We start from the raw sequence: 27,130 nt of genomic DNA on the forward strand, positions 1-27,130 counted from the left end.
AAATTAAATTAAACTCTTTGGAGATCATCAGTGACCTTGGCAATGCAGTTTCAGTGTACTGATGGGAAAGAAAGACACATTTCATTTCTTATCCACAGCTGCAGAAATAATAGGGATTGTGGAAGTGGTGATTACTATTTCCCCAAGCTGGCTGCTTATCAGGAGTACCAGAAGAGCATTTGAAAAACACAGATCACTCTGGTTTACCTCCAAATCCATTGACTCCATTGAGTCAGGCTCCGTAAGTGCAGTCCAAGAGCCCTGTTTTGACAAGTTACTCAGGTAAATCTTACACAGATAGCCACAGCTTTTTTGGAAGATGATGAGATGGACAAGTCTTTTAAGTGTAATCATCCCTTGTAATTTACTTCACTTGATTCCTGAGTTCAGACACATGAGTTCAGATCTTTGGGGTTGTGAGGGAAAGAAAAAGCTGAGCCAACAGATGAAGAGGGCAGAACTTAAACTTGAGAGAATCCAAAGAAAAGATGGGTTTCTATCATTAAGAAATAGAGAAGTACAGAGGAGAGAAGGGAAGACTCAGGCACAAGAGCTAGTAACATTAGTTTATCATCAAGGCAAGTGTATTTGCTCATCAGTCAATGTTATCTCATGTGTAAACATAAATCTCTTACTAAAAGCCATGATCTTCACTCCAGTACCAACCCATCTTATGTCATGCCAACCACCTAATTAATGAAAATTCAATAAAAATTAAGTACCTAAAATAGAATTGTGCAAGATACTGTGGGGAATCCAATAAGGAGTTTGCAGTCCACCTAGGGACCAAAAGTAATGTAAATCAATCAGAAATCTTGGAGTGCTAAACAACATGGAAGCAACCCTAAGTCATCAGAAGACTGCAATCTGTGACCTCTGTGCCTCTGGTCCCATCTCAACCCAAATTATTGCTCTTTAATACACAGTTCAAATCCTACTTCTTTTGGGCCTCCCTGGTGGCGCAAGGGGTTAAGACACAACCTGTGAAGCTCTCCACAGCCTGTGCAGCACAAGTTCCATCCCTGGCCAGGGAGCTACCCACATGGCGCAGCAGACCTCTCCTGACTCGCCCTCTGCTCCCTTCAGCAGTGTATTTCAGTCAATCCGCCTGTTCTGTTTCCCACTCTCTCTGGTGAATCGTCTCACCATCACCCCTACACCTCTGGCCTGTACCCCATCTTGTATGCATAAATAAATAAATCTTTTTTTAAAAAAAATCAAATCCTACCTCTTTCATGAAATCTTTCCTGGACTCTCCAAAAGATCTGTTCTTTTCCTTTTGGTACAGTAAATCCTCAATTAAGGGCCATCCAAAGGTTCTGAGAAACTGCGAACTTTAGCAAAATGACACATGACAGCAGGAGCTCAAAAGACAGTCACCTTGTTCAACATCAGCCAGGATTGTTTCTTCTAATCAATGTTATGAGAAAATGATGTTTAATGAAACAATGTTTTTCAAGGACCTGCTATACCTCTAGTGGCATGCAAGTTCTGTCCAACTCCCATTGCTAATAATCACAAAACATCACTGTTCCTGGATACTGCCCTAACTGCTTTACAAGTATTAAATCTTCAAAACTACTCTATGAGGGGGCCTCCTTGGTGGCGCAAAGGTTTAAGACGCAGCCTGTGAAACTCTTGGCAGCCACTGCAGCATGAGCTTGATCCCCAGCCAGGGAGCTGCCCACATGGTGCAGCAGACCTCTCCTGACTCACCCGCTGTTCCCGTCAGCAGTGTATTTCAGTCAGTCTGCCTGTTCTGTTTCCCACTCTGTCTGGTGAATCCTCTCACGCCCACACTTCTGGCCTGTACCCCATCTTGTATGCACAAATAAATCTTTTTTTTTAATTTTTTTAATATACTTTTTTTTTAAGATTTATTCATTTATTTATACAAGCACTGGGTACAGTCAGAAGCACGGGAGGGTGAGATAATTCACCAGAGCCAGAGCAGGGAGCAGAGCAGGCAGAAGGACCAAAGTACATTGCTGAGGGGAGCAGCGGGCGGCAGGAGCGGTCTGCGCGCCATGTGGACCCTCCTCTGGTGGCCGGGGAGCAATGGGGAATCAAACCAGCGCTGCAAAGGCTTAGGGCAGCTTCGCAACCCAGCGTTCAACCGCAGCGCCACTGGGGAGGCCCCTCTTTTTTTTTTTTTTTTTTTTTTTAAGGTATGAGAGCTTATACTTTTTTTTTTTTTAAGATTTATTTATTTACTTATACAAGCACTGGGTACAGTCAGAAGCGCAGGAGGGTGAGAGAATTCACCAGAGCCAGAGCAGGGAGCAGAGCAGGCAGAAGGACCGAAGTACACTGCTGAGGGGAGCAGCGGGCGGCAGGAGAGGTCTGCGCGCAATGTGGGACCCTCCTCGGGTGGCCGGGGAGCAGCCGGGGATCGCACCGGCGCTGCAGAGGCTGCGGGCAGCTTCGCAACCCAGCGCTCAACCACTGCGCCACCGGGGAGGCCCAAATAAATAAATCTTAAAAAAAAAAAAACAAAAAGACTACTCTATGAGCTGGGTCCTATTACTACCCCATTGTAGGAATGAAGAAGCTGAGGCACAGAGAGGTTAAGCGACTTCTGGAGATCAGAGAGCTATTAAATGGTAATGCTAGGATGTGGTCTCAGGCAATCTGGCTCCAGAGGTGAAATGTTCATTATTTCTACCACTGATAGGTTCTCAGCACACACTATATTCGGCTACATAGATTCTTTTGAGGACTTCTGCTGTTTAATTGCCTTCTCATCCAAAAAGTAAGCACTTGAATACATGTGGATCTATGAAATTTTTTATCACAAACTATCACGCTCTGCCAAAGTTATACTCACTCCTGTGGAATGAGAAATGACTCCTGTATACACAGAAAAGATGAGAAAAGTGAAAGGAAAACATGTAGGACGAATGGAAAGCCAGTCAGATGGGTGGGTTGTGAAAACCAAATAGAGATTTCAAAAAGGGAGTGGCAACCCCAGGACCTTGAGAAGAAAGGCAATGTGAAAGTCGCATGCAGGAAGATTTATGGGAGAGCGACAATTTTAGCATGGAATGAGAATGGAGGAGGTGAGAGAACTGAGTCCTGTCAGTATCCAAATGTGAGGGGGAACTGAGGCCTGCAGGGTCACGTTGAGAATAAGAAGTAAAGGATGACCCCAAAAGACATTTGAATAGAGAAATGACAATACCTATAACAATCAGGAAAAAGATTCCAAAAATTCAAAATAGACTTGACAATGATTTTTAAAGTAAGTTTCTAGACTTGTATACCACCAAAAGAAATGGGATCGTTAGGAAAAGCAGATTTTAAAATGGAGGTATCATCCTGTTCTTTTATTTCAAAGCATAAAAGTGTAATTTACCATTGAGACATCCTTGTCCACAGCGGCTTCATGGAACTGACCATTCTGTGAGAGATTTCAGTTCATTTATATCTACAATAACATTTACAATTATTTTTTGTAGGTTTAGAAGGACTGGACCCAGGGAGGTTTTTTATACGTCTGCCATTACTTCTCTACTTGCGGAGGGCCTATAGAAAGCATATTATTTTTTTTAAAAATAATAAATTTTATTTTTATATTCCCCATACAATTGCAACCCCCCATTCTGACCCCAATCCCTCCCCTCCCACCCCCCATCCCCCAAAAAGTGTCTCTGGTTCATAGTTTTTTGTTGATTTTGATTTTCACTTTCTTATAGTTATTCATTTTCCTGGTCCCTTATTTAAGTTTTCTAGATTCCTGCTAAAAAACATGGAACGCTTCGCGAATTTGGGTGTCATCCTTGCGCAGGGGCCATGCTAATCTTCTCTGTATCATTCCAATTTTAGTATATGTGCTGCCGAAGTGAGCACGAAAGCATATTATTTTTTAAGCCAAGGTTCTCTCTGATACCCAGCAATTCAAATAGAGACTAAATTGAAAAGGACCTTCAAAGTCCTTTTGCTCAGTCTCCCTCCCATCTGCAAACACCAAGCCAAGGAGCCGGCCAGTCTCAAACCCCATCCTCTACCTTTATGGTGATGGAATACTTAATACCTCATAGGTTATCCATTCCATTTTATAACTGTTCTATTGAACAAAGTTTAAATATGCCTACCTGAAATTTTCATCCTTTTATTCCAATTCTGTCACCTTAGGACCTAAGGGTAAATCTAATCCCTCTCCAACTAACCGTTTCTCAAATGTTTGGAAACAATAGCATGAACCCAGCAAGACTTTCTAACAAATGTCTCACATAGGAATTGTGAGCCTGGTTACCCTGATAGTGACAGCACAGTACATATGAAACCTTCTACCCTACTGGTTACCACATTGTTTGAAGAAGCTGCTAGATACTGGAGCTTCACACAGTTTCTGATGGACTCTCAAAAGGTGATGTAAATGAGTCAGTGAGCAAACAAATCCATCTGCTAATAGAATTTTCCAAATATATCCTTTCTCAATTGATTTTATTAACTATCTATAACCAAATAAATTTATTAAACTTACTCTACCCTCAAAAGTCAAATAAATTGCATATAAAGAAAATATAAGCCCAGAAATAATCTGGCAGGTATTCAGGTAAATGAAACATAATAAATAAGAAAGCTTGGCCAGAGAAAGACCATTTCTATTGTCTTCTGGAAAGTCTGAGTTTTCATCACGTGTACCTATGGCTTTGTTCATTAAAAGATATTAATTTAACAAAATAAAAATGATGAAATTTTCTCCATTTTAATTCACCCTAGTGGAAAAGTTTGTTATTGTGTGAATTGAGCCTTCTGTTATACAGCTGTCCTACCACTTAAATATAGTCTCATCAAATAAATGACTAGAAGTAACAATAGATTTAATCTAGACAGAAACATTCAACAATTTTGAAGACACCTATAGTAAGAAATAGTTTTATAATGTCATATAGCAGGCATATACCAAAATACAACCAACACAAAAGTTTTACAACACAGTACTTAGCATTACTACTTGGAATGTACTTGACAATTTTTTAAAGGCTGTCACACCCATTCAATTAATATCTGTCTCATTAGCAGGTCACAATCCACACTTTGAAAAAAAGTGATCTAGTTCAACATCCCTCAATCAACTTATTGATGAAGCAGGTATGATTTAGCTGGATAAGATGGCTTGCACAGACACCTAATTCATTCATTTAGCTCCTGCCGCATGTATCATGTTATGAAAAATGAGACACAGTCCTTGACTCCACAGAAGCTGCAAACCATTGAGCAGACAGACAAGGCAACCAACAAGATCCCTGTGCCATGAAGTATGAACAAGAACCACCAAAGAGGGGCTTTGGAATCAAATAGGTGGAGCTGAGGAAGACCAACTAGGTGAGTAAGTTACAGACTTACTCAGAACACATTGCTCTCCAAGGCTGTGCCAACATACCTGAGGTCTTCCTTCAGCAACCATCCAGGGGATACCCATGAGAGCTATAAATCAAATCCACTTTGAACTAAGAACTAACAAATACTAACCGCCTCTGTAGTACATTTTATGTGTTTTTCCTTCATAGCTCCCTACAACACTCTTGTAAGCAAAGCCTCCACCGTCCAGTTCCCCCTCCGACTCTTTCAGCAAGAGACTCATGATCCTTCCACACTACCTTTCTTCAGTAAAAGAAAAAAGTTCTTAGGGAAATATAATAATCAAAGTAGATCGATCAAGTCAAGTATCTCACACACAGACACACAATTTCAGTTAATTTTTAGGATTATGTAAACAGAAGAAGTAAAATTTCTTAAATTGAATCTACAAGAACTGCAATCAGTTTTCAGGTAGTTACATTGTAAACTATATTCTATACGAGAATGCAAAAATCTCCCTTATAATGGTTGGTGTGCAGGAAGTAGAACTTGGAGAATCATGGATGATAGGGTCCAGGAAAATAGATTGCAGGTCTTTATCTCTCTTTTTTTTAATATTTTATTTTATATAATTCTTACATCATTTTTCATTTTTGCACAATGTATGCATTTTCATTTCGGTTATAGTTCCCTTATAGTCCTCCCTTATTTTGACCCTAGTCCTTCCTCTCCCCGTCCCTTCCCACCCCCATAGTGTGTCTCTGGTTTATAGTTGCTTGTTGATTTTGGTTTTTACTTTGTATTAATTAGTCTTTTTCCTGGTCCCTTATTTAGGTTTTCTAAATTCCTGCTATGAGTGAGACCATACGGTATTTTTCTTTTTCTTTCTGACTTATTTTGCTGAGCATGATCCCATCTAGCTCCATCCATGTTGCTGCAAACTGCATGAATTTATCTTTTTTGATTGCTGAATAATATTCCATTGTGTATATGTACCACATCTTCTTGATCCAGTCATCTATCTTTCTTTTTTTATGAACATAGGAAAATAATTTAGCCAAATTCAGTTAACCTCACTTTGGTGGTTTGTGATCAAATGTTAAGTATAGGTTCATGTCTGCTAACCAAAGCAGAGTACTTTTTTTCCCATCACTAGTCCTTATACCCTTTAGTCCACTACTCTCTCCTCTCTCCTTTCTCTTAAGCTCAGAAATCTCATTTATTCATTAATGTCCTCTAGTTTTTATAAGTATTTTACTTTGTTGAATCATCTACTACATAAATGTCCAAAATTTGTCCTTGTCTTTCTGGCTTGCTTTTCTCCACACAATCCCCTTGCATTTTGCTATGACGGCATTTCATCTTTCCTCATGGCTCCATTGTGTGGGTACACATCTTCTTGACCCAATCCTCTATGTGGGAATTTAGGTTATTTCCATGTTCTAGCTATTGTAAATAATGCTATAATAAACATTGTAGAGCACATAGTTTTCTGAGTTGATTGTTTTATATTCTTTGGATAAATGCCCAAGAATAGGATTGCTGTATCATACAATAGATCCCTTTTTAGTTTTTTAAGGTAAGCCCAGGTAATTTTTCAAAATGTCTGCACTAATTTACATTCCTATCAACCATGTAATTAAGGTTCTCTTTCTCTGCGTTCTCTCTGGTACTTGTTAGGGGTCTTCTTAATATATGCCATTTGCATGGGTGTCAGAGGGTACCTCATTGTTTTGACCTGCATCTCCATGTTAAAAACGATGATGTATTTTGAACTCAGTAAAAAAGAATATAATGGTTACCAGAAAGAACAAAGAGTGCAAGAAGGGAGGGAAAGGAGAAAGGGGGAGGGAGGCAGATGGGGTATGGGCAGGGTTTGGCAAAGAGTTGGAAAAAAATAGTGGCATTGAACATTTTTCCATGTGATTTATTGGCTCTCTGATATGCTCTTTAGTGAATTGTCTATTCAGATATGCTATCCATTTATTAATTGAACTCTTTGGTTTTTTTATTGTTAATATATGTTTTTAATATACCCAATTTTTGGACATTAACTCCTTGTTGATTAATGTTTAAATATTTTCTCCCATCCAATGGAATGTCTTTTTAATCTGTAGAAGCTTTTTTAATTTGAGGTAATCCCAATTGTTCAATTTTATTTTTACTTCTCTTGCTATAGGAGTTGAGTCTCCAAAAATATTTGTTCCCCTCTTTTAAATATATGAAAAGGATGGGTCTCAGTTTGTTAAAAGAAAACAAAAACACACAGTTCTAACCCTCTTCTAGATAAGACATTCAAAGCTATTCATGCACAAAGCTTGTGATGTATACCTAGTAACAGAAAGATAACATTAAGTCCAAACAACCAGTTAACCAGGTCAGAGCTGTCAGAGCTAAGAAGTTAGCAAGGTGTGGAAAAGACAATCAAGTAAGACTCTTTTCCAATAAAATAATTTTTTTAAAAAAATAAACTTTTCACTAAAAATAGTCACTGAGTATTACATCAACTATTACAAAATTTAGGTACTTCTAGTAAGTTCTGATAACACTATTTTTCTTTCTTGCCTTCTGATCCCTTTGCTATCTATCTTCCTTGAAATTAGCCTACATTTTGCTAAGTAGAACTACTACTCTAAATGGACTTTTTCAGTTGTTTTTCCCACTTTTACCTCCATCTTTGCCTACAATTTCATCTAACGTCTCCAAACCATAAAGATATGGTATGAGTGGCTTGTTCCATTCCACAGAATCAAATTTATTCTCTAAGAGAACATTTGAAAATAATTTCAGCCAAATTTATTTAATTCTATTACTCTGTTATTATTCCTCTTGTGTTCACTATCCTTAGTATTTACCACATAACCCACAGCACGTCACTTATTCCACCTCAATCTTCCTCATATCTAAACTGAAGTTTTGTTTTGTTTTGTTTAAAGATTTATTTATTTATTTATTTATTTATACAAGCACTGGATACAGTCAGAGGTGCAGGAGGGTGAGAGAATTCACCAGGGCCAGAGCGGGGAGCAGAGCAGGCAGAAAGACCAAAGTACACTGCTGAGGGGAGCAGCGGGCGGCAGGAGAGGTCTGCGAGCCATGTGGGACCCATGTGGGACCCTCCTCGGGTGGCCGGGGAGCAGCCAGGGATCGAACCAGCGCTGCACAGGCTGCGGGCAGCTTCGTAACCCAGCACTCAATGGCTGTGCCACCGGGGAGGCCCCTCTAAACTGAAGTTAATGAAAGATGCCTTTACTACACTCTCAGGGATGTTGTAAAGGATTAATGAAAGAATAATTGGGAAAGTCCTTTGGAACTCTTGGGAGGAAGTATATAAACTGGGTTTTTACACTGTGAGTAGCTGTTCAAAGGAAAAAAAAATACACTGTGATAATAGTAAATGTAGGCAATTCTTTTTTACTTTTTTTTAAAGATTTATTTATTTATGCATACAAACTGGGGTATAGGCCAGAGGCGCGGGGGCGGGAGGATGAGAGGATTCACCAGAGACAGAGTGGGGAACAGAACAGGCAAACTGACTGAAGTACACTGCTGAGAGGAGCAGCGGGTGAGACAGGAGAGATCTGCCTCACCATGTGGCAATCTCCCTGGCTGGCCAGGGATCAAACTCGTGCCACAGAGGCTGTGGATTGCTTCATAGTGCAGTGATCAACCCCTTGCACCACCAGGGAGGCCCGGCAATTCTTTTTTAAAAAAGAAGGGCTAAATATACTTTAATCTAATCTAAAAGTTAATATTTTGATGCAGCTCTAATTTTCCAACATTCATAAAAAGATTTTGGAAATGCACATTATGATCTATCATCTCTGCTAAATTTACTTTTACTTTTAAAACATTCAGAAAATATTCAGTCTAGATTTTTTAAAAAATTGCCATAGTTTATTGAACACATATTATGGGCCAGACACTTCATATATATCACTTACTTAGAACTCATGCACACATATTTTTTAAAAATGAATTCTGAATTATTATCCCTTTATTGAAGATGAGTAAACTAAATCCTAGTCATGGTCAATGCTTTGCTGAAGAGCTATGCTCCTAAGAAAAAAAACAGAGGTGGGCCTCAAATACAAGGCAGCAAAACCTGCCTTTTAAGATTTAAGAAAATAAATACCATAAATAAGATTAGTCACTCATCAAAGTACTTATTTCAGTGGATTTGTCTTTTCAATTCCAAGTCACTGTAAAGATAGATAATGAAGTCTTTGAAAAGCCCTACCCACTCCTAATAGATACATGTGCTATTCACAAATATATCATGACATTGAAACAAGTGGGAAATGAAGTCAAGATAGTACCACAAAGGGACATTGAGATACAACCTTCAAACTACTGGATATAGAGGGTTTTCAGCAGGAATCTAGAGAAAAATAAGATCTACAGCAATCCTGTATCACTCATGTAATTCGTGTATTAAATATATCATTCTTTCCCTCAACAACCGTCCTGCCTTTCTTATCAATTAACATTAAGGATTTAAACACAACATTAATGCTTGTAATCAATTGTTAATTTAATTTATATTGAATTTCACTTTAAGAAAATAAACACAAAAATGTAAAAATATGACAAAGGCAAATTAAAAGGATTTGTTATCCAAATATATCTTTCATTTGACTGAAAAGTTCACCCATTTCTTTAAATAATGACCTTTTCAATTATATTGTTTATTTACATACAAATTATCAGAGCTTGCCTTGGTTAAGCAAGGTCTATCAGACATCATCCCATGGCAAACTTTGCAGATACTGCCCAGCTGGCAGAAAATATTTATAATGTGTGAAAACATCCATTATTACATTTAGTCTTTTCCTAGGCCCATCTGTTCCCGCAAAGCCACAATTTACTCTAGAGTATTTTATTTCAAATTACCTGATTTAAACCTGAGAAAAATCCTTCTCCCTGTCTCCTTCCACTATTGCATACGAGATATAAATTAATTAAATAAATATCTCTGCCAGTCTGCTATCAAAAGGAGTAATGGAGGAACGATTGTCCAAATGGAAGGGAATAGGAAAAGGAGGCAGAGGGTGAGAGGGAGGCACTCTAGGACAATACGAGGAGGAAGAGAAGTTGATGAACTGACGCCAGGGCTCCCAGTTCTGAACATCAAGTTCCAAACTCAATTCTGCTTCTAACCTTGAGCAAATTTCTGTTTCTCTATATCCTAATGTAGCTCCAGGAAGTAAGCAAAAATTAAGGCAAGAGAAAGTTTCTTAAAGAACTTAGTGAAAAATGCCAGTCCCTGCTACAGATAAAACAAAACCTAACTTATTTATGACCAAAAATATAAATAAATAAAACACCAGCATGGTATTAATAAATGCTTTAATGTTGGAGTGGTGTTAACTCAAGAAATGCAAATCACTTTGTGTCAACCCCCTGCCTTACTCTCTTTCTTTCTAAACAACACATTCCATTTTCAGGTTTGCTGTGAGAACATTTTCCCTGACATGTTTATCTTTAATTTATTCCACTGTTTAACTAAATGCCTTATCTTTTTAAAAGGAGAATAAATACCTATCTTCCTTAAGTATTAGTGCCTTGGAGGTCCCTAAAAACCATCCCCCTCCCAAGTAGCATTCACTGTATCCAGTTATATTTTGAATCTCTCTGACCTCTTTTCTTTCCCACCACTCTTCTCTTGTGCCCTCTCCAATATACAGTATCTCTTTGTGATAAAGTGACAGTCTAAATTCAATGCCCTGTTGTTAAGTCAGACACAGAGACACAGATCACCACCTCCCAGCTTTGACATTGATACTTTTGTACATGCAGCCTTGAGCTAAAATGATACTGGCTGCCAAATAACATTAGAAATTCACATATTTTCTACATTTCACTTATATCACAATTCAGCTTTAGAATTATAGCTTTAGAATTCTATAATTATATAGAATTATAGTTTTTCATGGTTGCTTTCTTTTTTGTAAAAACAATGGACATAGGGCCTCCCTGGTGGCGCAAGGGGTTAAGTACCGCGGTATGAAGCAATCTGAAGCTTCTGCAGCACGAGTTCGATCCCCGCCTGCCAGAGAGAAACCCACATGGCGAAGCAGACCTCTCCTGTCTTGCCCACTCCTCCCTTCAGCAGTATATTTCAGTCATTCTGCCTGTTCTGTTCCCCACTCTGTCTCTGGTGAATCCTCTCACACACGCACACCCCATACCCCGCATCTCTGGCCTGTACCCCAGCTCTTGTGTGCATAGAATAAATCTTTAAAAAAAAAAACAAACAATTGACATAGTATGAATGATTTTGTCCCTATTAATTTGCATTATACCCAACTGCCTCCATTTTATAAACTCATTTGAAAACTGCAGTCTCATACCTGATGCTGTCAGTTCTCTTTTTATATATACATCAACATCTATACATTTGTGCTTTCTTGTATATTGTTTCCCAATTCAATAAATGCATGCTCTGGTATTGGAACAAGAACAGACATACAGACCAATGGAATCGAATAGAAAATCCAGAAATAAACCCACAGATTTATGGTCAACTAATCTTTGACAAAGGAGCAAAGACTATGCATTGGAGCAAAGAAAGTTTGTTCAATAAATGGTGCTGGGAAAACTGGGTTGCTACATGCAAAAGAATGAAGCTTGACCACTACCTCACACCATACACAAAAATCAACTCAAAATGGATTAAAGAACTAGACATAAAACCTGAAACCATAAAATATATAGAAGGAAATATAGGCGAAACACTACGTGATTTGCACATCAAAGACATCTTTACAGATACATCACCCAAAGCAGTGATAGTGAAGGCAAAGATAAACAGCTGGGACTACATCAAATTAAAGAGCTTCTGCACAGCAAAAGAGACAATAACAAAAACAAAGAGAAACCCCACTGACTGGGAGAACATTTTTGCACCCAACACTAATGATAAAGGACTGATCACAAAAATCTGCAAAGAGCTGATGAGACTCAACAACAACAAAGAAAATAACCCAGTCAAAAAATGGGCAGAAGAGCTAAGAAGAGACTTCTCTGAAGAGGAAATGCAAATGGCCAACAGGCATATGAAAAAATGTTCAACATCACTTGTAATCAGGGAAATGCAAATCAAAACTACCATGAGATACCATCTTACACCAGTGAGAATGGCACATATTAAAAAAAACTAGCAACAACAAATGTTGGCGAGGTTGTGGAGAAAAAGGAACTCTCCTGCACTGTTGGTGGGAGTGCAAACTGGTCCAACCACTATGGAGAGCTGTGTGGAGATTTCTTGACCTACTAAACATAGAGCTTCCATATGATCCAGCAATTCCACTCCTAGGTATTTACCCAAAGGACACAGAAACATCAATTCCAAAGAGCACCTGCACACCTATGTTTATGGCAGCACTGTTTACAATAGCTAAGCTTTGGAAACAGCCCAAATGCCCAAAAGTAGATGACTGGATCAAGAAGATGTGGTACGTATATACCATGGAATATTACTCAGCATTCAAAAAAGATAAACACATGCAATTTGCAGCAACATGGATGGCACTGGAAGGGATCATGCTCAGTGAAATAAGCCAAAAAGAAAAAGAAAAATACCGGATGGTCTCACTCATAGCAGGAATCTAGAAAACTTAAATAAGGGACCAGGAAAATGAATAACTATAAGAAAGTGAAAATCAAAATCAACAAAAAACTATGAACCAGAGACACTTTTGGGGGGTGGGGGGCGGGAGGGGAGGGATTGGGGTCAGAATGGGGGGTTGTAATTGTATGGGGAATATAAAAATAAAATTTATTATAAAAAAAAATAAATGCATGCTCATTGACTTTACTTGCCCATATGTTTCAAGAGTAATGATAGGAGTCAGATCCAAAATTAAATCCCAAATTTAATCCAAAATTAAATCCAAAATTAAATTGTGACCCTGCGCAAATTACTTGTCTTCTTAACGCTTTAAGTTTTCTCCGCTATTAACACTGGGATGGGAAAACCTGTAAGCTATGGAAGATAAGGAAAGAATATTAGCATCCATCTCTGCCACCAATAAGGCAAAACAAATAGTGTCCTCCTTTTTCCTTCCACTTTATAATTTGATCACGCAGAAATTAATGCTGAAAGTATCAGAAACTGCAAAGCAGACATAGAAGCAGGCATAACTTTGGCCTAAAGAAAATTCAACTAGATTATTCTATACAGTACATTAGGTCTCGTGGAAGAGTCAACCAAAAAAGTCATCTCTTTTAAGCTACTTGTAGCTCTCTCTTATAATTAATCATAATAATCATTTAACTCCATGTTTGACCTTAGCAAAATGTACTACCAAAGACACTTATTATACTAAATGTGTGTTCCATTCTAGTGACCCTAATAGCCTACCCTCTTGCACAGCTATAAAGTTTCCATTCCTCCAAAGTCCTAGATCACTGTGGAACTTTATGCCTAATGAAATTAATCAAGTGCATTTTTATATCTGTTAATCATAAGTGAATTTCGAAACAGAGATAGCTTATCCAGTCCAATTCATCTAGTTATATTGCATTTCAGACATTGTTAGCATAAAACAAGTCGATTGTGGTAATTACGTTCTATCAACAGTGGATATGTGATAACCTACAACTACATTATATAATGCTAATTCAGTAAAATTATCTTTGTAATTTCAGATTCTAGCAATTCATTGTTAGAGGGGAAAAAGTTTGTTTCTGATATTTTATTTAAATAGGCTCTTCGGAACCATGAAGCATGGTTTCCAAAAATTATCATATTGTAATTGTTAGCAAGCATTCATCTGATAACTTTAATATTTAGAAGCCACTTGTTGAAAAACATTTACAAATTCAGAAGCTTTGATATTTTAACAAAATCTTAATCCTTAAACCTTAAACCTTTTTTTGAACTAAAGTTTCACTAATATGATATTATGATAATAATATTAGTTTCACTAATCTCATTTACAATTAAGAACTCTTACCTCATCAATTTTTAAATACTCTCTTGAAATCAGTCAAAGGATTTAAGAATATATTAGTGTAGGGCCTCCCCTGGTGGCGTAGCAATTGAGCGCTGGGCTGCGAAGCTGCCCCCAGCCTCTGCAGCACCAGTTCAATCCCCGGCCGCCGGTGAGGGTCCTACATGGCGCAGCAGACCTTTCCTGGCCCGCCCGCTGCTCCCCTCAGCAGTGTATTTTGTCACTCTGTCTGTTCTGTTCCCCGCTCTGGCTTTGGTGAATTCTCTCACCCTCCTGCGCTTCTGACTGTAGCCAGTGCTTGTATAAATAAATAAATAAATCTTTAAAAAAAATTAGTGTATAACTAAGTTATATAAATATCTTGGGCTTATTAAAGATTATCTGGTCATGTCAACAACAGCAAATAACTCTCACTTTTAAGATTCTCCTGCAAAACAACATTAACAATCAACATATCCGTCTTTAAAAACCTCACAACTAAACACACAAACTTTATTTAAACATTGAAATGAAGCCCCTCTCAGCATAGTCACCTTTTAAAAAACTTTTATTGTCCCCCATTAATCACAAAATCATACAATAGTTGTTGTCTGAGAAGTAGCACTTGGAGAATCATGGATGCTATTTGTGCAAAGTTGAAAGTCTGTTAACCACTCAGGCTAGAAAAAAAATAATGTGGAATCCTTTGCCTATATAATTAGCATTGAAGCACTAATGCTTCTAAGAAGTATAGCATTAAAAAAACATGTGCACATTAGCAACTAGTACAATTTTCACTTAACACCACTATAAACAAGTTATATGCACTCTAAACACATACTTAAATAAACAACCCAATTACATTCTAGAATTCTTTTCAAGAATGTCTAATATGGTAAAGAAAAAGACTTATCTTTTTAACGTTGCTTCCTCCTCTGCAAAATGAGGAAAGGTAAGCATACATAAATAAATAAAAATGAATAAATGTATTAATATAGCAGCTTATTTATATAGGCAGTGCTTTGAAGTAGAATCAAAGAAAGAGGTTAAAATTATTCATCAGGGGAATTGGTAATATAGAGGGGACAATAGAATACAGAAATTTTGGAGCATAGATTATAGGGCCCAGATACCTCAAACTATATCCTAACTCCACTGTTCATATGATAAATTCAATTAGTATTCAGCAAATTACTCAAAGTCTACAAATCTTAATGTCTTCATCTATAGAATAGAACTCATAAGAGTGCCCTCCTCTTTGGGATTTTACAAGGTTAAATGAGGTCATGTAAAAGCACCTAGAATAGTACCTGATATGTAGCAAGCACTCAATATATGTTAACCTTTATTATCATGTTTGTCATTGCACTATTTTTTTAAAAATGAGTATTAAGTAGTTGGATAAATTCAATTCTTCTAAATAAAAATGAAAATAATGGGCAGATCCCAAGTCAGCTAGTGTACACCTATATTCAGGCCAAGTCTCAGCTTCTACTCATCAGACCTTAAGCAGCCTCTCAGTGCCAACATATATCACCCTAACCACCAAAAGAACAATCTGGTTACTTGCACCATATCACATTAATATGTAAATTTTATACTTCAGCCAAAAAAAAAAAAAATCACAAACAAGTAGTTCATTCATGACTCATTTATTCATAGCAATCTCAAACGTTCACCAAAAATTGGTTTTTACAATTCTAGTTAAATGCAGTAAACATATTCACATCCAAATCCATTTAGTGGTATCAAAAAGAAAATCAATATAACCTATCTAAGAAGATATGGTTGGTCCACTAAACATGAATTGCTAAATACTGAAGAAAATGCATTATTATTTTGAAAAGAACACTACTAATTTACACAGCAATGACTCCCTTATTCTATGACTGTTTTCATAACTGTGCATAGGTCTTAAAGGAAAACAGCTACATGTAAAAGAGGAAAGTTTCATTTTTTAAAAAACAAAAAATAGGGAAAAATTAAAAATAGGATCTTTATGGCAAATTTCTGGATCATGAAAAGGAAAAGATAAAAGGTTACCTTGGAATATAAGTAGTTTTTTTTCCACCTAGGATGAATCTCTTATCAAAATAGAGAACTCCTTTTTCCCTAAGGTTGGTTTATAATTAGAAATTAGATTTTCAATAATTCAATGACAAAAATCTTTATTAAAGTCAAATGACCTTTCTAATTAAATTTTCTCCTAACATAAGTTCTGTGAGGCAGGTGTCATCTCTATAGATAATAAAGCCTTTATATATTTATTAAATGAATTTTCCTCTTTATGTTCATCCTTCTCTTTGATTTGACATTCTAGCTGCAATTAATTACTGATAAAACTTCAAAACATATAACCAAATATAATGCATTCTGGTAAATTTATTTGTATAACATTTATATCATCCCTATTTTTCCTTCTATCATAATTATTCAAGCTAAAAGATCATACCCTTTTTTTTTTCACTTTCATTTATATGTACAATTTTATTATAGCAACATGAGGTTTTGAGATTCAAAAATACGAAGAGTAAAATTCAGGTAGGTGCACAAAATTGATATTAGGTTCAAAAGCACTTATGAAATGGACTTACAATATAAGCTCACCCAACTAAAAATACGAAAGACGCAAGATAATATGGTAATTGCAATTGAAAGTACTTACAATTTTAATCTTGAACTGTTTGTTTTAAAAAGAAAAGTTGCTAAATGACTATTAAGATATTATGCTAAATAGTTTGGAGTTTGAAAATCCAGAAATAAATTGTCATCAAACTTAACTTTCCTATAGATACCACTTCAAATTCAGTGAATTTCACGAACAATGAATCAAAAAAGATAAAGCCCTTAAGTATGTGACGGCTGTGCATATGTCTAAAATCATAAATTCATCTGTCGATTCACCATAAGTCTATGATGACATAAACAAAGTGCTTTACCATCACATTTCTCATTACTCAAAATAAATGAAAAGACCAAGGCACAGTGATTAAGTGGCTTACTCAAAGAGCTAGGCCAAATGTCACAAATTCACCTTTTATAGGTTTTTTAGCTTTCCTGTTCTTACAAGAAAACGAAAGAATAATATCATTTGAGAAGTAGAGCATTAGCTGAGATAAAAGAATATGCATTTTATGACTATTCACATTCCTAAAGGATATCTGGGAATATCTAAATTTTACACATCACCAAACACAAACACTAACAAAAATAAATAAATAAATAAATAAACCAGAAAAAGGAACAGGAACAGGAACCGTCTGAATCCCAAATTACAAACTAGCCAAAAAAAGTAAAGTACTTTTTTACTTGCCCCCCCCCCTCCTCCGGGCCACTCTCTCTGCTGCTGTACATTTATTTCTATCTGGCTTACTACTAGGAACAGATTTCCGCTTTCATGCTTTCAAATGAGCTTTTCTTAGCAAATGTCTGCACTCCTGAGGCAAGGCCATTAAGGTAACTTAATCCCTCCTGAACTGCTCGGTGGAAAAAAAAAAAATGCTGATTCCCAATTCAAAATTTAATTCTTTAGCTTTTTCTGTATTAAGAGTGACCGAAGAAACCAGTAAGTGTCATTTAGCTTCAGTATGTGATCCTGACTGGCAGGGCAAACAAGAGCTTAGGGAATGGAAAACGATGCTGGGGGAGGGGGCATCGAGAGAGTGCGAGAAAAGATGCTGGTCAATTCCGAGATGATGCAGGAATGACAAGGCACCTGGACACCACAAGCCCGGTCCCCCCACCCCCTCCTCTAGTGTGTGCCTCTGTCTGTCTGACATCTGCCTGGAGCTGTGAATAGGTGCACACGCGAACACACCACCTTTTATTCTTGGACTCCTAGGGAGGAGAATGGTGGGGGAGCGTCGCTGGAGAAAGCTTCGCCACAACAAACGCTTTCTTTCTCCCGGCACCCCGCCTCCCCAGCTAGGGGCAGGCGACGACTGTCTCAAACTGCAGGAGACAGCTGAGAGGAGCCGAGAACCGGGGCGAGAAGGAAAGCATCTCCACGGGAGGTGGGGGGGGGAGCGAAAAGGGTGAGGAGGGGGGGAACCCCAAAGACTAGCTGAGAGGCTCGGAGAGGCTGCCAGGAAAGGGAGGCGGGTGTCGAGGAGCCGGGAAAGCGGAGCGCGGGACAGGCAAGCGCTGGGGCGCGCCAAGCCACCGGGCTCCCCAGAGCCGGCGCTCACCGGGTGGGGAAGTTGATTCTCCAGGCGGACCCTCCCCCGACTCCCAGACCGGAGGACTGAGAGGAAATGGCTTTGTATGGCAGGATGAAAGGCTGACAGGAGAACCACCAGGCTGGGGGGGGGGGTGGGGGGACGGGATGGAGGATGCCCGGAGCGGGAGGACCCCGCCCGCCCCCACGGACAGCGCTGCTCCCCTCCTCTGGGCGCACAGCCCCCGGTTTCCCCCTCAGGCTCGCGCCGCCCGACCACGTTCCAACGGCCAGAGCGGGTCGCCCCCCCACCGCCCCCCGCGCCCGCACACTCACCTGCCCACGAAGTTCTCGAGCACCGAGCTCTTGCCGGCGCTCTGGCCGCCCACCACGGCGATCTGCGGCAGCTCCAGCAGGCAGCTCTGTCCCAGCGCCGAGAAGGCGTCCTGCAGACGGTTCACCAGAGGTATCAGCTCCTCCATCTCCCTGTTCCCCATCCTGCCCGTGCGGCCGGCCGCCGCTAGTTCCTGCTCTCCTGAGCGACCCGACCGTGAACCCGGGCCGCGCAGCCCCGGTCACCAGCGCGACGCTAGGTTCAGTCAAGCAGGTCCAGCGCCGACGTCGGATCCCGCCGCCCGCCAGCCGATCGGCTCTGACAGCTTGCAGCCCGCAGCGCGCCTGCGCGGGCCGGAGGGGGCGTGGCCTGGCTGCGCGACCGCCCCGTCCGGGCCCCGCCCGGCGGCTGCTCCGCCCCGCGGGCTCCCGGCCAGACCTTCCCTAGGCGGCGCGCGCTCGCTGCTTCCCAGCTGCGGTCAGATGCCACCGCCCTCTGTTTCTCGCTGCCGAGCCTAGGCGCAAACTTATAGGCAGCGCTTGGTCAGGGAATGGCATGAGATCAGCAGCAGCCAGTGGCACGGATCCGTTTCAGCGGCTGTGAAACCAAAGTGCAGAGAAAGCGCTACCTCTGGTAACAGTGTGGCACCAGCAGCCTTGGCGGACGCAGCCCCTGCGGCACCATTGCTAGGGCGCCTCCAGAGTACCCTTCCCCAAAGGAAATTTCATGTTTTTACGCCGTATACCGGAACCCCACTTCTTGCAGGGTAGCTGACCTGGTGAAGTCCAAATTCCTCAGTCTTACTCCTTCAACCTTTGTGTGCATAGTCTGACCGCACCTAATTATTCACCTTTAATGACTTTGCCCTCCAGTCACACCTCTAAGCAAAGGCTCACCTCAGTGGCGGCTGGCTGCACCACTCCACTTCCCTCTTCTATACAGGACCACATTCCCCACCCAGCGACTCTTCTTGCCAGTCCTTCCGCCAATCTATCTCCTTCTGTAGGATCTATCAATCACCATGCACTCTACACTCGTTCTGTTAAATTTAGCAAATTGAGAAGTGACACTGTCGGGTCTCATGCCTGGTGATAGAGACATGAAGATTAATGGCCTTGTTTCTCAGACTCCTTAGAAGGTTCCGCTTTTCAAACATCTATACTCGGGTTTCGACTCATGGACAGTTTCTTGTCTTGTGCTTTTACCTTCTGTCGAGGAAGTCCAGTGACTCTAGCGCCACATGGTTAGCAGCTACAGAAATCTAAATTGCTAGCTGGTCTCTTCTTCCTGTGCCTTCGACTGTACTCCAGCTGGACTTGAACCTCACTACCTGAATATCCCACAAGTGCCTCTGACTCGATTTACTCAAAACTGTACTCACCTTTTCTAATGTCACCCTAAGGAACAGTGGTTGTCTTTGAGAGGTGAGAAATGACTGCATGAGACACAAGAGACCTTTGTGGAGAGACAGAAATGTTCTTTATCTTGATTTGGATGTCAGCATCCATCTGCCCAAATTCATCAAACTAAATAGTTCATGCCCAGCATGTCTTTTCTAAGACTCCCCCTCCATTTACCACATGGGCACAGCCTGAGCAGTCATGAAGATAGGGAACATGAAGGAAAACTAACAGAGCTAGGCACAGCCCTGGGAACCAGGATGATCCCTGATCCAAACTATGTCGATGAGAACCCTTTCCCAGGAATGTGGAATTGAGAGAGATATTAGTGGTATAAAATTGGGAAGTATGATTATTAACATTTTAAGCAACAGAAAACAGATGCAAAAGATATCAGTCTTCAGAGAAACAGAAAGAGAAGCAGAGGAAAAAGAGAAAGAAGTCTTAATGATACTGTGTCCTCATTTAAATTCATTTCTGATGAACAGTTACAGTCTTGCCATGAGCCAGTCTCTCCTCATAAACTTATAATAAATTCCCTTCTGAGCCTAACCTAATTCAATTTGTATTTCTTTTAGTTGCAAACAAAGAATCCTCATAGATACAGATTCTGGATTGGGACTGGAAATTTTAACTGACTTCCTCTCTGTCTCCCTCATCCCCCACATCAAGTTGGCTGCCAAATTATGCCCCTTCTAGCTCCCTGGAACCCATCCCTTCATTTTTGCTGCCAGTGCCTCATTTTATAACTCTCATTTGTCAAATATACACCTTCTTTCTATGCTACCCATATATATGTACCCTGAATAGTTTTTCACTGTTGCACTTGACACATGGCATTGAGTCTCTAGCTTCCATATTTCTCTCTCCCACAGTATGGTAGGTAGAATAATGCCCTCCCCAAAGATGTCTACATTCTAATCCCCAGAATCTGTAAATATGTTACTTGACATGAAAAATGGGGCTTTGCACATATGATTACATTAAGGGCTTTGGAATGTCCCCATTATGCTGGATTATGCTGGTTATCTGGATTATCCTGAAGAACAGAGATCCTTTTCTGGCTGTGTCAGAGCAACACATATAGAAGAGTGCTCATAAAAGTGCAGCTCTGCTGGCTTTGAAGCCAAGAAACGCAGGAAGTCTCTAGAAGCTGGAAGAGGCAAGGGAATAGATTCTTCAAAAAGCACCACAGCCCCAAGGAAACTTTGATTTTAGCCCAATGAGCTGTACAGAACTATAATACATTTGTGTTGTTTTAAACAATGAAGTTTACAGTAGCCCTAGAAAACTAATACTATTAATGACAAGATCCTAGAGGCAAGATCTATCTTTGTGATTCTCAATGCCTAGCAAAGACTGACTTAAGGAAACCAAAGTCCACCAGGAACAGAGATAAAGAAATTACAACACAATATAATAAATGCTACAGGGGTGGTATGGACTCAAAGCTATCTCTTCAAGTTTCATATGTTTAAACCTTAACCAAGCCCCCCACTACCCACAGTGTGACTATTTGGAGTAAGAAAGTAATTAAGGTTAAATGAGATCATAGGGGTGCAGCATTGACCAAATAGGATTAGTGTCCTTATTAGAAGCCACAAGAAAAAGCTGTCTCTCTCCCTTTCCCCACCCCCCTCTCTCTCCCAGGACAAGTGGAAAGTAGCTGTCTACAAGCCACAAGACAGTCCCCATCTGGAACTGAATCAGCCAACAACTTAATCCTGGACTTCCCAGCCTCCAGAATTTTGAGAAAGCTAATTTCTATTGTTTAAGCCACCCAGTGTATGGTATTATGCCATGACAGCCCAAGGTAACAAAGACAGGGTTTGTTTAAAGATTCATGGTATGGATATCAGGGAGTAACAATTCCATCTGGAAAGGGTTAGGGAAAGTTGCAGAGAAGAGGTGACTCTTGAGATGGGCTTGATGAGTACATTTTGCATGCCACTCTGCTGTGAGGAACACAAAGGACTCAAAAGCATTAGCCCTTGCTTGAGTTTTTTACATTCTAATGCAGGAGACAATGCTAGTACATATTTTCATAGACTGTATAACCATTATATAAATGTGAAGTTCTTGTGCACTGAAGTAATGCATGTTATCTCTATTCTCCAGAATTAGTTCCTAACAGTACTACCCGCTTATTCTAGAATGACTTGAATAACTCTAGCGAACTGCTTTCCCTCTTCATTTCCCATTTCCAGCACCAGTCCTGCAATCACAAGGAGCCAAGTGAAATCTAACACATACACTAACAGACACATTCAACACCATTTTCTCACAAATTAATCTGAATAAAACAAATAGCAAAGAAAAACAGGACGGGTGGGAAGCAAAGGGGTAATTTTGACCATCAATACTGTTGAGGGTAAGTACAAAGCTGAAAAGGGGAGACCAGTCGGCCATCCCAGCTCCTGACTGTCTCACATGATCCCCTCAACCCTGTGTCAGCACTAGGTAATTGGGGCTGACTCCTGCCCTCTCCCATGCTGGCTTCTATCAGTTTCCTAACTAATGCAAAGATTTGTAAATTTAAGTCTTGTTTGGATAGCTATCTCAGAAGTTAGAACTTTGATAAACAAATTAGAACTCTTAAATCTAAATGAACATTGTTCTTGCGGGTCATTTTGAAAAGTGAGAAATCTATTGCAATGATGAGCAACTACAGACAGCATCAGTAGAACTCCACTTTTGAAATTGATAAACTTTATCTAAATAATCATGCTGAATATTCCACAGTACACATCATGTTCAATGAACAGAATATTATCCAAGTTGACCTCCTATCTCATCATAGGACTTGCTAACAAATAACTTTTGGCTAATTCTAAAAGCTAAATTTGCATAATGTATAGGCACACATATATATAACCATATTAATACATACATTTTTGTAAATATTCTCTAGGCTGAAGACCTATAGGAGTTAGAAAATTTTTGAGTATTGACAATGTTGCTGGAAAAAATATTTAACCTTTCAAAGAACATATAAGTGAATATATGAATTCAGGAATTAAAAATCAGTCATATTATTGCAAAGTCACATCTCAGAGTGCCCTATTTAGTGTTTAATAATTATTTATGAAGCATAACTGAACTGAAACCTTAAGCACTTTTCATGTTGTTCATTTGAGTATCACTGGGTTAATATTACTATTTTGGATAAAATTTAGGACCTATTCAAGTCCTTCAGTTCTTTTTGCAAAGGTTGTCTCTTGGATGTGTTAGCTCACCCTGCAAATCATCTGTCTGCAGGCATCTTTTGGGTTCTGTTAAACACAATGAACATCCAAAAAAGACTTACAGATTCTCTTTCTAGTAAACACATGTCTCTTGGGGGTTTTTTCTTTCAGCTTAAAAGGGTGGTAAAAACTCTCATTTTATTGCCCATATTTTTCATCAGCTGTCATTGGAAAGCAAAATAACTCTGGAAGAGTCACTCCAGTCTCCTACCCCTATCACTTCTGTCAATTTGAGATTGGACAGATGGAAACTCACCAGTAGCCTTAAGGAAGCATAGCTAAACCTTCTCACATGCAGGGCAGAAAATACCAATAGGCAAGCTTAAGGTGTTAAGACAGAGGGTTAGGATGTCTCTACATCACTTAAGTCTTATTTAGCTACCAGTCTGTGTTTCCTTCTATCAAAGAGATATAACTGTATTCTTTTGTGAGTATAGTCCATATATACTGAAGTAGAACTGGAATCACATAGGATCCTTTTAAAGGGAAGATTCCCTAGTGCTTTTAATACCTCATTTATGGAATTCTGAATCTCTCTCTCTCTCTCTCTCTCTCTCTCTCTCTCTCTCTCTCTCTCTCTCTCTCTCTCCCTCTTTCTCTCTGTCTCTCTCTGTCATAATATATACCAGTAATAATATAACATACTTTATAATTGTATGAGGAGAGCTACAAATGGCCTTTTAAAATTATTTTTATGAAGATTTTTCAATGACACAGAGAAATGCTATAAATAAAATATTAAGTGAAAAGAAGCAGAGTACAAAATTTTATATATAGTACCATTATATCTACATAAAAAACTATGGGGGGGGAATGGAAAGAAATATACCCCCCAAAATTAATGTTTTTCTCTATGAGAAATAGAAAAAAAAATATTGTCCTTTTCCTTTTATTTCTCAAATTTTCAATGAGTTTGTATGACTCTTATAATATAAAAGTTGAATAAATGCCATTTAATTGAACCATAATTACTTTACATGCACACCAATTTATCAAAAGCAAATGTGTGCTACAGATCATAAAATAAAAATAACAGCCCAAACTTCCCCTATCCTACTCACCTTTGCTACTCACTAGTAGCTGATAACTCACTAACAATAACAAAACGGGAAATTTGAATCTTTCTTATTCAAAAACTAGAAAGTCACAAGCCCAGACCACATAGACTATCATTAACCAATGATAGTGACATGGACTATCATTAGCCAAGAATTCATTCAGTACACCAAACTGTCAACTATCCGCAATTGTAGGAGAGGAGGCATAAGAGTTGCACTTTGTTTGCTTACAGCATATGTCATAATCTATGACATCCTTGAGCCAAACACAAAAGATTACATCTTGTAATATGAATCTCTAGAGAATGAAGAACTAATTTATGATGACAGAAAGCAACTTGGAGCCGAAGGTGGGCACAGGAGATTGACCACAAGGGTGCACATGGCAATGATACCTGGACATGGTGTGATGGTATATAGTGCATATGTTTGTCCAAACGCATTGAACTGAACACTTAAAATGGTATGTTTTGTTTTATGTAATTATACTGCAACAAAAATAAAACATTGTGTGGCGTTTATAGCATACTCTTATATGACATGTAATGGTAATGCAGAGTTGATAGCCTCATTCAGAGACAATGTTAGAATAGGCAGCCATAATCATGCAAAGTTTTGAGAGTCCCAAATAAAAATACACCTATCCCTCAAGGTAGGAGTCATTCTTATGGGACGTGTACTACTTGATGGAAAAATATCACCTAAACCAATATCAACTCTTTCTTAGAAAAGATAACATGCCAGCAGTGACAGCCAGGAAAGGTAGTTCTGACAATGGGGCAAGGAAATAAGAATGGATAGGGGAATGTGGACACACGAGCATGAGAGTATCCTAAGACAACTTTGTTTATTTCACATGGTCTCCTCTCTTTTATTTTACAGGAAAAATGTTAATCTCAAAAAAGTTCATCCCTGAGCATGCAAGGAGACGTAACTGACCACCACCCAGTATGCTCCCTCTGTCCTTTGGCCAAAGATAATTGTGATGAAGTTCACACCTTTTCTACACTGCTTTACATCCACCAACCATTTTCCAATCAGTTACTTCATTAGATCAACTCAGCTACCTTTGAAGTAAGAAGTAACAGATAGCATTAGCACTCCTCTTTCGAAGTTAAGAAAACTGAGAAATTGGAGCGATTAGGTGACTTGGCCAAAGTCACAGAGCTAAGAACTGCCAGAGATGCTCCTTCATGTGCTTCAGGAAGACATCCTCGGATCATCCCCATGTGAAAAACCTCAAATTGGTAATATATAGTACCTATGTTTGTCGGCCGAACACTAACATTGAAACATGTATGGTAAACTATTGCTTGTGAACAAGACCAGGTTTTGTCTTTACAGAAATTATTTCAATTGTCATGATCTAGAATCAGTGGTTTGGAATTCAATATCTATTGGCCATATGATAGACACTCCTAGAACTTAATTCCATCTCTGATATAGGTATATTAATATCTGTTCTTAATTCATACAACTGTCTTGAAATCAAATAAGTAATAAAAACTAAACTATTCTGTAAACTCTATGGTAACAAGTGATGGTTAGTGGTCTCATTTATAATTATCCAAACTATATAGGAATTGTAAATACATTTCATTAATTAACAAAGTATTTTTCTAGATTAACTGTAATTTTTTAATTATTTATGTGAGGAAAATATATGCAAGTATCTTACTATTCATTTATCTAATCAATTTTATGATTCCTTGATCTGGTAATTTAGAATTATGGAAGTGTTCACTCTTAGCAAGAGCCCAGAAATAACCAGAGAGTGTAGTTGAAAGTAACAGTTCACTGGGAATAAAATGACACAGCAACAGAAAGTAAGATGGGTTTTCACAAATACACAAGAACATCCTATAAGCACTGAGTTAAGAGGAGGCAAAAATGGGCTAAGATTAACTTTAACAGAGACATTGAAAATAAGCTGAATTCCTTAATAACTTACATAGTTCCACATGTACAGTTGAAAGGGGTTTAAAAAATATGGTCAGGGCCTCCCTGGTGGCACAGGCGGTTGAGCGCAGTGCTGTGAAGCTGTCCACAGCCTCTGCAGTGCCAGTTCAATCCCTGCCGACAGGCCACGAAGATGTCCATATAGCACAACAGACCTCTCCTATCTCCCCCACTGATTCTGTCAGCAGTGTATTTTGTCAGTCTGCCTATTCTGTTCCCCGCTCTGTCTCTGGTGAATGCTCTCATCCTCCTGCACATCTGGCCTTACCCCAGTTCTTGTATAAATAAATAAATCTTAAAAAAAAAAAATAAAAATAAAACATAAAAAATATGATCAAAGTAGCTGATGACACAGTATAATTTCCAGAGTCTCTGGCAAACGTGTGCAAAGAAAACCTGCATGTCTGGAGCCAAGGATTCAAAGAAGATCCACTCCCTAGAGAGGACTCTTCTTTATACTTTGCAGATCTTAGATTTGCAGATCTAAGAAAGAGTCTTTCATCAAGTCTGCCAAAGAGAAACTCACTATGAGAAGTCAATATCCCAAGCTTCACAACTGAACTTGGGAAAAAAAAAACCCAAAACTGTAGACCTTTGACTTTACCATACCACTATTCCACATTCCAGTCACTCTGACAAAATGAGGCTTAACTTCCCTATATGACCTCAAAATCTTCTCCTTCTAAAGTAGTTCGAGGAAAATATTTTCTTTTCTGATTTTCTCCCATCCCAATA

At 39.1% G+C, this 27,130-nt stretch overlaps 1 protein-coding gene and 1 non-coding gene across 8 annotated transcripts in view; both read right to left on the bottom strand.

Annotated features, from left to right (window-relative positions):
* The window catches only part of DNM3 (dynamin 3), a 513,949-nt gene extending 494,896 nt beyond the window's left edge, over nucleotides 1-19,053 (bottom strand). For 5 of the 7 annotated variants that reach the window (XM_054693473.1, XM_054693470.1, XM_037506478.2 and 2 more), the window contains exon 1: nucleotides 18,736-19,030. In XM_054693473.1, coding sequence (XP_054549448.1) covers nucleotides 18,736-18,896 — 161 coding nt within the window. In that variant the 5' untranslated portion in view covers nucleotides 18,897-19,030. Of the gene's footprint in view, nucleotides 1-18,735 lie in introns of all 7 variants that reach the window. The other 2 variants (XM_054693472.1, XM_037506477.2) reach the window with 1 other exon arrangement.
* On the bottom strand, nucleotides 3,743-3,849 carry LOC119242505 (U6 spliceosomal RNA). The gene has a single exon (XR_005124504.1). It is a non-coding gene; the product is annotated as a U6 spliceosomal RNA (small nuclear RNA).
* Nucleotides 19,054-27,130: the final 8,077 nt, after the last annotated feature.

This window comes from Talpa occidentalis, unplaced genomic scaffold (genome assembly GCF_014898055.3).
Source record: "Talpa occidentalis isolate TD23 unplaced genomic scaffold, MPIMG_talOcc4v2.1 talOcc4.12, whole genome shotgun sequence".
Lineage (NCBI taxonomy): Eukaryota > Metazoa > Chordata > Mammalia > Eulipotyphla > Talpidae > Talpa > Talpa occidentalis.